Source organism: Peromyscus californicus, unplaced genomic scaffold (genome assembly GCF_007827085.1).
Source record: "Peromyscus californicus insignis strain IS unplaced genomic scaffold, ASM782708v3 Scaffold_6__1_contigs__length_162567912, whole genome shotgun sequence".
Lineage (NCBI taxonomy): Eukaryota > Metazoa > Chordata > Mammalia > Rodentia > Cricetidae > Peromyscus > Peromyscus californicus.
In genome coordinates, this window is record NW_026294584.1 from 137,664,439 (window position 1) to 137,679,592 (window position 15,154).

Genomic DNA, 15,154 nt, shown 5'->3' on the forward strand with positions numbered 1-15,154 from the left:
GCAGTGAGGGGATCTAATTGTAAAACTTTCTTCAGAGTACAATCCCAAAGTAAGCAGAGTACTTGGAAGAAGTCAGTTATTGCCAGAATTACTATACTTTCAGTCTTCACGTTATGCCAAGATTATTACCCTGCTGCCCTTTACAGTAGCCCAGGATCTGACATCCAGAGCCTTAGAGGACCAGAAACCTGGCTTCGCTTCACAGCGAGGCTGCCGTCACTCACCGTGGGTCCGTTTGCTGCATATTTGCGCAGACACACATGCAGGCGAAATGCTCATACATATAAAATAAAGTCTAAAAGCAGAATGAAAAGGATCGGTGAGTCCCTGAGCCTTGTGGATAAAAGTGTTTATTCATATGGAATATATAAGCTTACATTGGAAAGGTAAAACTGCAGTCTTCTACCCAAAATTACCTTGCAACAAAAAAGAATCTTAGTCATTTGAAATTTTTCTGTTTAGTAGTTTATAAAACAGTTGTAGCCTAAGACCCTTCCCTCCACAACAGAACAAATGTTTTACAAGACTAAGATACATTCAATTTTCTGTCAAGCTTGAATTTTCAATGACTTAACACGTGAACATATACACATAGGTATAGAAATACTAGGGGCTGGAGAGATGACTCAGCGGTTAAGAGCACTGGCTGCTCTTCCAGAGGACCTGGGTTCTATTCCCAGCAACCACATGGCAGCTCACAACTGTCTGTAACTCCAGTTTTCCAGGGGATCTTACACCCTCACACAAACATACAGGCAGCCAAAACACCAATACACATTAAAAAAAAAATAAAGAATAGAATAGAATACAAGATGGTGGGAGTTGCTAATTTTTTAAAATTAAACTGAAAGTTTAGTGCAGTACTATGTATAATAGCTAAGATGCAGACCTGTGGAGGTGTCTGTTAACAGTTGAGTGGATAATGGCACTATATACACATACCCCATACAGTGTTATGAGCCGTAAGATGAGTGAAATCCTGTTATTAGCCCAAAGGATGGAACTGGAGGACGCTCTGAGTAAGATGAAATACACACAGAAGTACCACATAGTCTCATATATGACAGCCAAAAATGTCAACCTGAGCAGGCTGGGGAGTAGCTCAGCTGTTAGGATGCTCAGTCAGCATGCTGGAAGCCCTGGTTTTGATTCCCAGCACCCTGTAAGACTGGACATAGTGGTCCCGGCCTGTAATCCCTGCATGGGAGGTGGAGGCAGGAGGATTGGAAGCTCTTTGGTTGCATAGCAATTTTGAGGTCACCTTGGATTCTTGAGATCTTGTCTTAAAGAAAAAAAAAAAAAAAGTCAACCAGAAAGAATAATGATTAAGCAGGGTATGGGGGTTGAAGCGTGAATGCTGTGCACATATGGATCAGTCACATTGAACCTTAGATGGACAATTACTGTGTGTTAATATAAAAAACTGAAAGGACAGAGAAAAGCAGTATGTTATCAAAATGTGTGGACAAGAAAATTGTGTCGTCAGCTGGAGGTGCTGGTGCTGCGGTCTAGTGCTGTAGCAAGAGACCTGTGAGTCTGAGGCTAGCCTGTGCTACCTAGAGAGACCCTGGTTCTAAAGCAAACACAATCTAGCAACAAAAAGTGAAAGAAAAAGGAGAGTCATGGGCAAATGAAAGTATGATATTCACTGATCAACACTGGGATGTTGATGAAAATATGAAAGTGGATAAAATCCTCATGTTTCAAAATAAACATTTTTATCCTGTCTACAAAAAACAGCAGTGTAAGCACAAGATTTAGGCACATCGTGGTAAATGTCAGAATAAACAGCTCTCATTCTTGCAAAGGTGCTTTCCTGAAGTGAGAGGGCACTGGAGAAAGAGGCCTTTGTACTTCATTACTCGTTAATTCCTTTACAATTGGGTGCGTATGTTACGTTAGAATACCATGGTCCACATAAACATTAATTGGAAAAAAATTCCCAAAGAGAGCGCACTTTTGTCATACAAGATACCTAGACTTGTGTTTCAAACCTTTTGATGGTATTGCATCAGAGGGCAGTGACCTCAGTGAGGTGAGGAATGACAGTCCCACCCTTCATCTCGCCTTCCGCCGAGTTTGGGGTGAGGAGAAAAGCATCTTTAGAACACTGCTTTATTCTATGTGAGGCTCAAAGTCTAACATGGAAGACTAAGAAAGGGGGGCCAGGCACAGTGCTGCATACCCCCATCCCCAGCAGGAGACAGAAAGACCCTGTGTGGAAAACAAAAAGGGAATTCAGGAGTTTAAGAAATGGGACATTGAGGGCCATGGTAGCACACACCTTTAAATCCCAGCACTCAGGAGGCAGAGGCAAGTGGATCTCTGTGAGTTCGAGGCCAGCCTGGTCTAGAGAGTGAGTTCCAGGACAGCCATAGTTACACAGAGAAACCCTGTCTTGAAAAAACAAAAACAAGCTGGGCGGTGGTGGCGCACGCCTTTAATTCCAGCACTCGGGAGGCAGAGCCAGGCAGATCTCTGTGAGTTCCAGGCTACCCTGAGCTACCAAGCAAGTTCCAGGAAAGGCGCAAAGCTACACAGAGAAACCCTGTCTCAAAAAAAAAAAAAAAAAAAAAAAAAAAAAAAAAAAAAAAAGAATGAAAAAACACACACAGAAAAAAACCAAACAAACCAAAAAAACGGGACATAGATGGCTCTATGAACAGGCGGAATACATAGGGAAGAGAACACTCCAAACCACAGCTTCCAAAACACTCCACGAGTAGGAAAGTGTTTATGTGCGTCTGTGCTCATTTAGGGGTAATCATGGGCACCTGGAATTATCCGAGGACGCTTCCAGTGGCAAGCATTTGGCGCTGTTTTCTGTTCCAGTCTCTACCTCATCACTGCTTGCTTTCATGGGCCTTTTCTTTAGTGTGTCTTTTATTTTTCTCCACTTAAAACCGTCACCACCGTAAAGCTGTACAATAAATGAATGTCTTTCACTCAGGACAATAAAAGCAGCCTTCTGTGCAAACTAAAAGATGATTTAGATGATGCTAAGGAAAAAAAGATTAATATTGAAAACAGATGGGTAAGTTATTTATCTCACACTGCTTAGTTAGGGATAGGAACAGACTAAGCCAAATGACTGTAAAACTTAATGTTAATCAGAAACAAGAGGGCCCTGTTAAAACACTAGTCCCCATGGGCCAGAGATTCTGACTCAACAAGCCTGGGATGGGACTTCGCATCTTTAATGTTTGCAAATGATGTTATGTCAATAGTCAGAGACCCCTCTCCAAGGGCCACCAGATTGTCTAAAGTGCCCTGCTCACCATGCCGTCCTTTACCGGTATTCATTCACCTGAGAACATCTGCTTAGGTCCCCAGCTCCACATCTTCACACACCTGTACTCATATTGTTTCTTTTTGAAGAGGCTTTGTCCTGGGTACAGCTGGTAGAGTGTGTGAGCTCTTCACTGAAAGCTGCCTCCAGAATGCCCTTTATGGACTGTTTTGCTTTCTTCCTAAAGTCTTTCCCCAAAAGGGCATAAAGGAAGGGGTTGAAGCAACTATTGGCAGATGCTAAAGCAATGGATATGTTGTCCCAGGATAACACAGCTTGCCTCAAAGGAGTTCCTAGGTCATCAATCAATAAAAGGACTCCAACAATATGGTATGGAGTCCAGCAGACAAAAAAGACAGTCACCACCACCAGGGCCACCCGAAAGGTTTTGCTCCGAGACTTGGTGAAGTTGACTTTTCGCATTCGGAAGACAATGAGGCTGTAACAAGCCACCATGATAAAAAGGGGCACCAGGAAGCCCACCACCAGCCTTGTGATGGTCATTGCCGCCAGAGGTGTTAGTGCATGATTGTTATACGTGGACTGGGCAAAATAATCATCCTGGAAATCTTGTGACTGCTCAGGGTGAGATACATAACTGCTAGAAGCAGGAGGGGAAATCTGTATGTGAGCAGAGAGAAAAGCGTCGGGGTTCTGTGTGTTGGTTCTGTGATCTTCAACAGGAAACCCACTGGGTGTGGCAGCTATGAGCACACCGGGAGCTTTTACACTGTAATGGGGCTGTTGACTAGATAGTCTTGCTGAATCTAGAGGGAATGGATCTTCAGAAGATCTTTGGAATGTTGGTGACTGGAGGCTAGTGACAGCTGTCCAAAGGTGATCACCTATTGGTGAAGAGGAAGGCCTGTCATCCATTTGTCCTGTTAGCTGAGCAGTGGAGTTGTAAGTAGAATTGTTTTCTGGTAGATCTATATCGTACGTGTAGTCCCAATAATCAAAGGGCCTGTGGGAATCAACATTATAGGTACATAGAGTACGATCATCTATACTGATCAGCTCTCGGTATACAAATACTGGCACACACATCACAAAGGCCACCACCCAGACACATGCGCAGATGGCGAAGGCCGTTCTCACATTCCGATGGTTCTGGCACCAGATTGGCTTGTGCACCATCAGACAGCGGTCCAGACTAATGGCGGTAAGCAGGAAGACACTGGCAAACATGTTGAGGACGATGATGGATGGGATAAGTTTGCATAGGAACAAGCCATAGGGCCAGTGTCCTTGGAGAATCAGGTGAGCCAGGGAGAAGGGCAAGGAGAGGCAACAGAGGAAGTCGGCCAGGGTGAGATGGAGAAACCAAACTGTGTTCACGGTCCGCTTCATCTTTAGGCCAGCCACCCACAGCACCAGCCCATTGCCTGGCAGTCCCAGTAGGCAAGTGAGGATGAGAATGACCATGGAGAGAATGTCTTGGGATTTAAACAGATGCGGTGAGTATGCATCAGTTGAATTGGTGTCAGCAGAGGAGGACTCCATTGCTAAACCTGCAAAAAGACGAAGAAAATGTTAAAGCGCGTAGTAACTATAAAAACAGGCACTGTTAGGAGGCCTTCTGCGGTGATGCAGCCTCTCAATGCCCAAGGCTTTCAGGAGTCTGGTTTGCATTCCTTCACCAGACAGTTTAAAATCTAGGATGTTGATTTAAATGTGTATCAAAAAGGTAACTTCATTTGGGAGTTCATATCAACTCAAATCTTGCCTCCCCCTTTTTTTGTTATACCCCCTGTGTTTTTTGTTGTTTGTTGTTGTTTTTTTCCAGTGCTGAAATTCAAGCCTAGGGCCAGCACCTGCTGGGCAGCACTCTACTGAGTTACAGCCTCACCCCTGGGCTTTTTGGCACAGGATCTCCATGTTGTTCAGGCAGGCTGGCTTCCAACTGGCTGCATTGTGGAGTAAACTGACTTGAACCCCTGATCCTCCTGTCTGACTTCTGAGTGCTGGGATGTTCCTCATTTCCACAGCTTCTTTCTTCACTCAGTGTCCGCTACTAACACTGAACAGATGTCTAAATGGACAAGGACTTCTAGGCGGACTCTCCCTAGACTGAAGTCATCAGAGGACTTTAGAAAGCTTCGCCACACGGACAACAGCATATAAACGTTGAACTTTGCATATTGTCATTTCAGTTATTTACCTGTTTAGTGTGTGCGTGTGTGTGTGTGTGTGTGTGTGTGTGTGTGTGTGTGTGTGTGTGTGTGAAACCACAAGGTTTCAGTCCATAACCCAGGCCATCCCCGAACTTGCAGCAACCTGCCTAAGCCTCCCAAGTAGTGAGAGTACAGGCAAGAGTCAAAATTCCCAGCTCTTTTTAATGTCCTTTCACTTGTCACAGTGTCCTCCAAGTAGATGTGTCAGGAGTTGCTCTTAAAGGCTAGGGATGCCTCTTGGTGACTGCCTCTAATCCTAGCACTCAGTCACAAGGCGTAAGGATCGCCACCAGTTCAAAGTCAGTGTGGGCTGCATAGGAAGAGCCTGTCGATATTCCAACGTGTATGTGTAGCGTATTTTATTTATCTAGTAATCTAACAATAGACATTTGGAGTGCTTCTACCTTTAGGGCATTTAAATACTCTATGGCTATATTTCTCTGTTTTCTATTGTTGCAATAAAACCCTGACCAAAAGCAACTTGGAGAGGAAAGGGTTTATTTCTTACATGGTCCAGGTCAGAGTCCAGTGAGGGAAGCCAAGGCCGGGGCCTGGAGGCAGTGACTGAGCAGCCAGAGGAACGCCGTTTGCTGCTTGCTTCTCACCGCTGCTCACCCTGTTTCCTTATTCGTCCCAGGACCATCTATCCGCCCAGTGCGGACAGTGGGCTGGACCCTCCCACATCTGCGGTAATCAACGCAATGCCCAAGGAGTTGTCTACAGGCCAGTCTGATGGGGACACTTTCTCAACTGAAGTTCCTCTTTCCAGATAACTCTAGCTTGTGTCGGGTTGAGAGAGAGCCACCCAGGACAGCAGTTACAGACACAGCGCAGAGCACTTTCTAGACTTACTGTTTCAGTTAAGCCCCCACATCACACAGGAAGATTTAATTTAAGGAATACCAAGTTTTTATCCAATTATTTTCCAATTTTCTCCCTAAATACCTTTTTTTTAAATAAAAGTTTTCATGTTTTTAATTATTTAGTCAATCTTTTATTTTTATGTGTTTGTGGTCATGTGAGCTTATGTGCCCCACGTGCATTCGTGATCCTGTGGAGCAGAAGAGGGTATAGGGTTCCCTGGAATTGGAGTTACAGACAGTTGTGAGTTGCCATGTTGGTGCTGGGAATTGAACCCAGGTCCTCTGGAAGAGCAGCCAATGCTCTTAACCCCTGAGCCATCTCTCTAGGTCCTAAATGTCTTTCATAAGTGGTTTCTCCACAGTGATCTAAGCTGTGACCATACTACTCATTAGGGTGTTGGTTCTTTTTGTTTGTTTGTTTTGTTTTGTTCTTTTCAAGACAGGGTTTCTCTGTAGCTTTGAAGCCTGTCCTGGAGCTTGCTCTGTAGCCCAGGCTGGCCTGGAACTCACAGAGATCCGCCTGTCTCAGCCTCCTCGAGTGCTGGGGTTAAAGGCCTGCGCCACCACCACCCGGTAGGGTGTTGGATCTTACCTTTAACACAGCTTCTCTTTCAAGGCCAACAGCTTGTTTGAGGGCTTGTTATTCTGTTTTGCTTGTTTGTTTGAGACAGGGTTTCTTTGTGTAGCCCTGGCTGTCCTGGAACTCACTCTGTAGATCAGGCTAGCCTCAAACTCAGGGATCTACCTGCCTCTGCTTCCTGAGAGCTGGGATCAAAGGCGTGCACCACCCTGCCTAGCTTGAATTATCAATCTTAACTCTCTTCTTTGTGGTTCGGGTTTACTTTGTCTTCTGTTCCTATTACTCTGCTAAAATTGCATTGAGAACTCAAACCCAAACCGATTTCTCTGTCTTCCACAACATAGTTCTTAGCAGTCTCTCCTCCTGCTCTATGTGACATCCTCCCAATTAATGCCATTTTATAAACATTTCTAAATGAGGCTAATGACTTCCGTTTAGAATTGTGCCCCTTGTATGGCTTCTTCCATTCTCTACACTAAATTTCTATTTGTTAAAATACTTACTCTTCAAGGCTAAGATCAATGCATTCTATCTGAAATATTTTTTTATAATCCCTTGAAGATTCTTCAGTCTCTTCCTTGCACGTGTGTGCACCCACACGTGCATATGCCTGTTTGAGTGTGTGGTTGAGTCTTTTCTGATGTGTGCTGTGAGGTGGCATATTTTATCTTATGTTGTAATTCTTATAGTGGCCCTAAACTGTGTGGTGGTAATGACAAGATGTGTTTACAAATGCCTATTCCACAGGGTTTACCATATGGGTGAATGGTCACTTCTTTTCTTTTGGTTTTTCTGATCATATAGCCCAGGCTGGCCTCAAACTGGAGATCTTTTGCTTCCATCTACCAAATGTTGGGATTACAAGGCATGCACCACCATGACCAGGAGAATGATTACTTCTCAGGTTTCAATTTTTCATTTTCAATTCCATTTAAAATTTTAGTTCTTAGCCTTTTCATTTTTACCCAGATGGCTTCCTTAAATTCTATACTGTCTCTTCTAATTTCTGTTTTGTTTTTAAACTCCCAATTTTAAAAAAAAAATTTCTACCTTTTAATCAATACAAGGTTGGTTTTATATACCAAAACAAAATATGCCATTTAATATAATTTTAATACATCATTTCAAAATACAGCCTCATGATCTGCTTAGTTTGACTAACACTGAGCTGTTCATTTTGAAATACAGCTTTTAAAATGAGAACTCAAATGGAATTATGCTCCATAGATGAACAACGTCACTCCCAGTAAATTCTCAATTATTACTGAATATAAGAACACTCTACTTTTTTTTTTTTAAATGGAAGCTCAGACATTTGGAAGTGATTCTGCTGAGCTTAACAAAGTTTGACGCATGCAAGGTCTTACATGAGAAGCGGAAGTTAAAATAACAAGTCAGCAAAATGAAGAAGGGAGAAATGATTCCCTTCCTCCTGTCTTTTTCTACTCAGATCCCCGAATCCTCCCAGTTCCTAAGGTGATTGGCAGGAGTGCTGATCTACTGTGCCATCCCAGCGTTGGTGCACAGGATCCAAAGATATTGAGAGAAAAACAGCCAGAGATTGCTAGGAACACAAGAACACACAGAAATCATCTCTGCTCACTTTGCAGTTTTTGATGCTGAAACTCAGGGGATTGTGTGGCCTTCGCATGGCCACAGCTGGGAGGAGCCGCCGGCCCTTCATCCAGTGACTATTAGGCCAATGTTCTTTTTACTGCAAGGATCACACAGCCGAGGAACTTGATAATAAAGTGGAAAGTGCAACTTCAAATAATAAAAGTTGAAAAGAACAAGACCCCAGTATAAGAGAAACTGAGTTTTATGCTGTGAGTTATACTTTAAAAATCACAAATGATCTGCTTTGAAAGTGTATGCAAGCCAGGCCTTAAAAAGTCACCCAGAGCAAGATCACAGTTCATAGTCCCCCAAATTTTGAGAAACAAAAACAAAAACAAACAACCCCCCTCCCTCTATGTTTAAGATTATTAGTTATTTTTTAAGATTTTAGTATTGAGTTAGCCAGTAGCAATTAAAAAGATATGTAAAATCCTAGAACTAAAATTTACCTATGATGAGTAAAGAAAAGCGGATTCTCAAATCAAATACTAATTATAGGATGATAGAACCAGCAGTGCGAGGGAAGAGCTCAGAGATTTGAAATTCAGAGAGAGAGACAGATGGGGAGCTGCATATGGGTATATACATATACATATAAATAAGGTGTATACCTGTGATCAGTGACTGGAAAATAAAACTAGTGGGAACAAACAGAACCAGAGATCAGGAGAAACAGTCATTTTATGAAAGAGGATAAATGACATAAATATTCATTATTATTTTCAGAATGAAAATATTAAAAGCAAAGACAGATAGAATGTATAGTATTTAGAAAAAAAGAAAAACGGACATGGGGATAAGCAGGAGGAATAAAAGTTAGGGCAAGAGCCGGGCATGATGGCAGCGCACACCTTTAATCCCAGCACTCAGGAGGCAGAGGCAGGATATACATACATCTCTGGGAGTTGAAGGCTAGCCTGGTCTGTGTAGTGAATTCCAGGCCAGCCAAGACTGCATGATCAAGACTCTCTAACAATAAAAACATAAAGACTAGAAGGACATAGAAGATAATGAACTCGAAACCATTGTACTTGAATAGTACAGCGGGCTAGCCAAAGCACAAGCTATCGTGTTCATCTAGGGTTTCTTACCGAACACACTGAGATGAAGCAGAGGGCTCCGGTCCCGATCTGCAGGTCACCAACAAATCCTATCTGCTCCCCACGCTTAGCTGAGATGAAGTCATGAAGTCCATTGGACAAGTTGCTGAGCGCCGACTTTCCCTACGGTAAAGGGAACTCGGGATCTAGACGGCCATCAGACTGCACAGGAAGGGCCTCTCTCTGTGAGTCACGTCTTCAACTTAGGCGGTTTAGATAAGAAAAGCAGAAGGACAGAGGAGGGAGTGGAATGCAGATGTTCTCTGCCCGAGCTGGTCGTCCTAGCTACCAGAATGCTGAGGCAGGAAGCGAGAAATTTCCAGGCCTGCCTGGGCTACAGAGTGAAGTTTTTGTTTTTCCTTTTAAATTCATTTTTATGTATGTGTGTGTCACATGTTAATGGGTGCTCACAGAAGACAGAAGAGGAGGCTAGATCCGTTGGAACTGGAACCTGACCTGGGTGCTGGGAACCGAGGGTCCTCTGCCAGAGCAAGCCCCATAGAGTGAGGTGTTTAAAAGATTTATTTATTTTATTTTATGTGTAAGAGTTTTGTATATATATATCTCTTCCCAGCCTCTAGAGTGATTTTTTTAAGGCCAACTTGAGAATGTTACCAAGATCTTATTTCAAAATAAAAAATAATTAAAGGTCTCGGGATGCAGATCAGCGGCGACCACTTCCCTACTATACTCAGGCCTGTGTTTAATCCCAGCACAGGAGCAAGAAAGTGTGTGTGGGTGGTGGGGGTGGATGGGAGGTGGTTATGATCACGATACATTGTACACATACGTATTTGTTAAAGAACAACTAAGAACACAGCCGGCGGTGGTGGCCCACGCCTTTAATTCCAACACTCGGGAGGCAGAGGCAGGTGGATCTTTGTGAGTTCGAGGCCAGCCTGGTCTACAGAGCAAGATCCAGGAAAAGGCGCAAAGCTACACAGAGAAACCCTGTCTCAAAAAACCAAAAAAAAAAAAAAAAAAAAAAAAAAAAGAACACATTTAACAAAAAAGGATGGCTGAGTTGGGGTCGGGGGTTTGAGGAGGAATACTGTAAAAATACATTTAATTAATCGAATTAATTAATTAATTACATAAAAGAAAAATAGTATCTCTTTAATGTTTGATATGTGGATAATAAACTATGCTATACCAGAATCAGAATGAGTTAAACTGTGTTCTAATCTCTGCACACACACACACACACACACACACACACACACACACACCCCTATAATACAAACATACTTTGCATGTAAATAGAAATAAAATGGACTGCAATGGGTGTGGATATGTTCATCTGGGGGCAATCTGGGAAAAAATGAGAAGTGAGATGTAAACAAGCCCTCGAGAGATTACAGGGCTTGCACCAGCAGCAGCAGGTGACAGATGCTATGTATGGAAGGAACTGGGCCCGAGGCCGGGGTAAGAGTGCAGCCGGTTCCTCGAGGCCTAGCCTGCGGGCACCAGGCTGCATTTCATCAGGTGCAGATAAAGTCCCTAGAGCATTCCTGCTGCAAAGAATTCTTTCCCATCACCCAGACAGGGTGACCCACATCTGTAAAACAGGCACTTGGGATGCTGAGGCAGGAGGATCACAAGTTCCGGGCAGCATGAGCTACAAAGTGAGATACCTAGTCAGACAGACAGACAGACAGACAGACAGACAGACAGACAGACAAAGCCTTCTTACTATCATTGTCTGTGACAAAGGCTCCAGTCCACACTGATCAGTTCATTCAGAAAACCACTTTGCCTCCTTTCTTGGTTTGTAATCAGATAATCTGGGATGTCTGAGTTAGAAAATCTTAAAAAGAAAAAAAAAAAAAAAGACAAGAGCTGAATAATACCCATTAACTTATTTCTATTGTTATTTTTTAAACCTACTTTAAATAGTATGAACATACAAAGATAAATTGAGATAATACTAAAATATAAAAGGGTAAAAAAAATAAGTTTTTTTATTTTCTACTCTAATTCCAGAATAGCCATTTTTAATAGGTAACTGTCAATTCTTCTTGATTTTTTCCCTAAATGTATATCTATCTATCTATCTATCTATCTATCTATCTATCTATCTATCTATCTATCTATATTTGAGATAGGGTTATTTGAGACAGGGTTTCTCTGTGTTGCTCTGGCTGTCCTGAAACTCACTCTGTAGACCAGGCTGGCCTTGAACTCAGAGATCTGCTTGCCTCTGCCTCCAGAGTGCTGGGATTAAAGGTGTGCACCACCATTGCCTGGCACAAAAAGTAGTTTTGAACAAAATGTAACATAATTGATGTGTGATTTTTATGGCTTGACCTTCCACTGAACACTTCAGAACTTACTTCTATACTCATATACAATGTATACAGTTTCATTACTTACTTACTTAGTCTATTTATCTATTTATTTATTTATTGTGTGTGTTTTGTGTGTGTGTGTGTGTGTGTGTGTGTGTGTGTGTGTGTGTGTGTGTATTTTCCCCTCCAGGATTTGGAAACATTGAATAATGAAGGTATTCAGAAAGCATACAAAAGTAGGATTATAGTATGTGGATAGTCATACATGTACATATATAGTCACATAAAATATATATTGTTGAGACCATTCATTACCATGGTCAAACATTAAATTAGAAGGGTTAAAGAAGAAACTAAAGTTTCTAAACACCAAATTGTTTTAAAGATTCATTTTATTTAACCTTTTAAATTTAAATTTTATTTTATGTGTTTGATTGTTTTATCTGCATGCATGTTTGTGCGCCACTTGTATACCTGGAGTCCACAGAGGACAGAAGAGGGCACTGGATCCTGTGGAGTCATAGACTATTGTTATAGTTATAACTAGAGTTACAGAGCAGTGAGCCACTATGTGAATGCTGGGGGTTGATTGAACCTGAGTCTTCTGCAAGAGTAGGCCATGCTCCTAACTGCTAAGACATCTCTCCAGCCCCTAGATTTATCTTAAGTTTAATTTGTGGGTGTCTGTGTGTTTGTGCATGTGAGTGCAAGTGCCCAAGGAGGCCAGAAGAGAGCACCAGATCCCTGTGGAAATGGAGTTACAGGTAGTTGTGAGCTGATGGGTATAGATACTAGGAATTGAACTGTGGTCTTTTTTTTTTTTTTAAAGATTTATTTATTTACTATGTATACAGTATTCTGTCTGCATGTATACCTGCAGGCCAGAAGAGGGTGCCAGATCTCATTACAGATGGTTATGAGCCACCATGTGGTTGCTGGGAATTGAACTCAGGACCTCTAGAAGAACAGTCAGTGTTCTTAACGGCTGAGCCATCTCTCCAGCCCCGAACTGTGGTCCTTTTTAAAAGCAATATGTGCTCTTAAGTCCCCAGCATCACTGATCTATTTTTAAAATAGATACAAATATAATAAGCAAAATTTATATAAAATACAAATGCAAAATGTACTTCCATTTCACATTTTTTCTTTTAAATTTTTGTGTGGGTGTGTACGTATATTCAAGAATGAGTGTACATATGTGTGTGAAGTATGTGTGTACCGATGTGTGTGTGTGCAGCTATGTGTGCCTATGGGGGTGCTTGGAGAGACTAGAGGAAGATGTTGGGTAGCAGGTGTTTGGCTCTGTCACTGTCTACTCATTCTTTGTGAGTCAGGGTCTGTCACTGAACCTGAATCTGGGCTGGGTGTCTAGCAGGCCCCAGAATTCAATTCCCCCTTGATGTTCTAGGGCTAGGATTACTGGCATGCACAAGGCTGAGCCTAGCTGTTTACATGGAGCTAGCATCCAAACTCTGGTCCTCATGATGGTGTAGTAAGTGCTCTTAGAACCCACTCAGCCACTTCTCCAGCTTCTCACATGTTGTGGAGGTTTAAATGAGATGTCCCCTTTAAGTCCCAGGCACTTGAATACTTGGTCCACAGTTAGTGGCTGTTTGGGGAGGATTTAAGAGGTGTGACCTTGATGGAGGAGGTATTCCACTGGGGGGTGGGCTCTGAAGTTTCAAAAAGACTCTGTTTTGAGTGCACTTTCTTGTTGTGGGATATTTTGATCACACTCTGACACTCCTGAGCCTACAAATAATGTTAACCTTGAATCAGAGGGCAGAGGTAGCTACTAGGTGACCAAAATTAGCCATAGAGGATTTGGAGGACCCAGGTATAAAGAGAGACATAGGAAGTAGTAGGGAGGGGCTTAGAAAGATTCATGGGCTCTTTTTGGATCAAGGAAGAAGAGAGAGAGGTCACTTCTCTACCACTTCTCTGGTCAATTGGGTTTTTACCCCAAAATCTGGCTCCTAAGTTTTATTTAATAATAGAACAATATAAATAAATGCTTTATTTGGCGTCCAACTTGGGGCATGAGATTGCCGGCTTTGTAGCCGCAGGAATCACTGCTCACTGCCCACTCTGTCATTCAGGTGATCCCATGCCCTCATTTCCCACGACGTGGGTTTCTCCTGCATGTTCCCCTCTGTCAGCTTTTCCTATGACTTGCTACCTCTCCTGACGAGTTTCAGGCTTTCCCTGGAGCCCTCCTTGGGCTGCCGCATTGCCAGCCCAGCTGCCTCGACACCTGCTTGCACCTGATCAGTCTGCTGCTGCTGCTGATCCTGCCTCACAACCTCAGCCCCTGGCTAAACTGCGGCAGCTGCAGCTGGCTGCCCTTGCACAGATCCACCCTTGCTGTCATCATCAGCAGATCTGGCGAGACACCTGGGAATTCCTAAGGGAGGAATTAGTTTTATTTTTTTTTAAGGTTTTTCCCACATTAAGAATGGGGAACAGTATTATTATGATTCAGAGAGTTAGGTCTCTGTATGGTTCCACAATGGTTTGAAATTGGAAAGATTAAATGAAGGGATAATCAACTTGGCTGGGATTGACATAATATTGATTATAATTATTAACAGTGTGGTAATTCATGTTTTATTTTTTAAAAGGTGGTTTGATATTGGTTCCAAATATGAAAAACTGACTAAGATACAATCCTTAGAAAGACCTACTTATGAAACTAAAAAAATATTCACACACAGACAGAGGAATTTAGAGCAGAACCTACCACACCACTGCATTATGAAAATGAGGAGGAGCAGCCCAAGGTTATTAGAAAATCAACTTTAATTTATCCAGTTACCATACAAGAACAACCACCAGATGATAGGCACCCCCAAGGATATGCAGAAGTTAACTGGGATCCTGTAGAAATGTTAGATTTGAAAAGATTTAAAGAAGGAGTCATTTCATATGGTATGCATTCACCCTTTGTGAAGCAGAAATTAAATTCATGGGCAGCTTGGAACAGAATGATTTCACAAGACTGGAAAGATTAAGCTACAGCAATATAGGAAGTTGGTCCTCAGTTACAATGAAAAACATGGTGGAGAGAGGAAGCTAGGGTCATAGAACAATGAAGTTGGGCTAGAGGTGTGGAAACTTCCCAAGACCAGCTCCTCAATGAAGGCCAGTATGCTGATTTACAAAGATAGTTTAGATTTGATGATCACACCTTGGCCTTATGCAGACAGCAGCTTTGAATGTTTGGGATAGAGTTGGGAAAGAGGA

General features: G+C 42.5%; 1 protein-coding gene across 1 annotated transcript; it reads right to left on the minus strand.

The window, feature by feature from the left end:
- Nucleotides 1-2,598: 2,598 nt before the first annotated feature.
- LOC128098688 (C3a anaphylatoxin chemotactic receptor-like) lies at nt 2,599-10,061 on the minus strand. The gene is made up of 2 exons (XM_052720016.1): nt 9,615-10,061; nt 2,599-4,800 (listed from the first exon to the last, which is right to left on the minus strand). The coding sequence occupies exon 2, from the start codon at nt 4,790-4,792 to the stop codon at nt 3,344-3,346; it is 1,449 nt and encodes a 482-aa protein (XP_052575976.1). The 5' UTR covers nt 4,793-4,800; nt 9,615-10,061; the 3' UTR covers nt 2,599-3,343.
- Nucleotides 10,062-15,154: the final 5,093 nt, after the last annotated feature.

Excerpts from the sequence above, each read along its gene's own strand:
- LOC128098688 (XM_052720016.1), bottom strand. The coding sequence starts at position 4,792 with ATGGAGTCCTCCTCTGCTGACACCAATTCAACTGATGCATACTCACCG.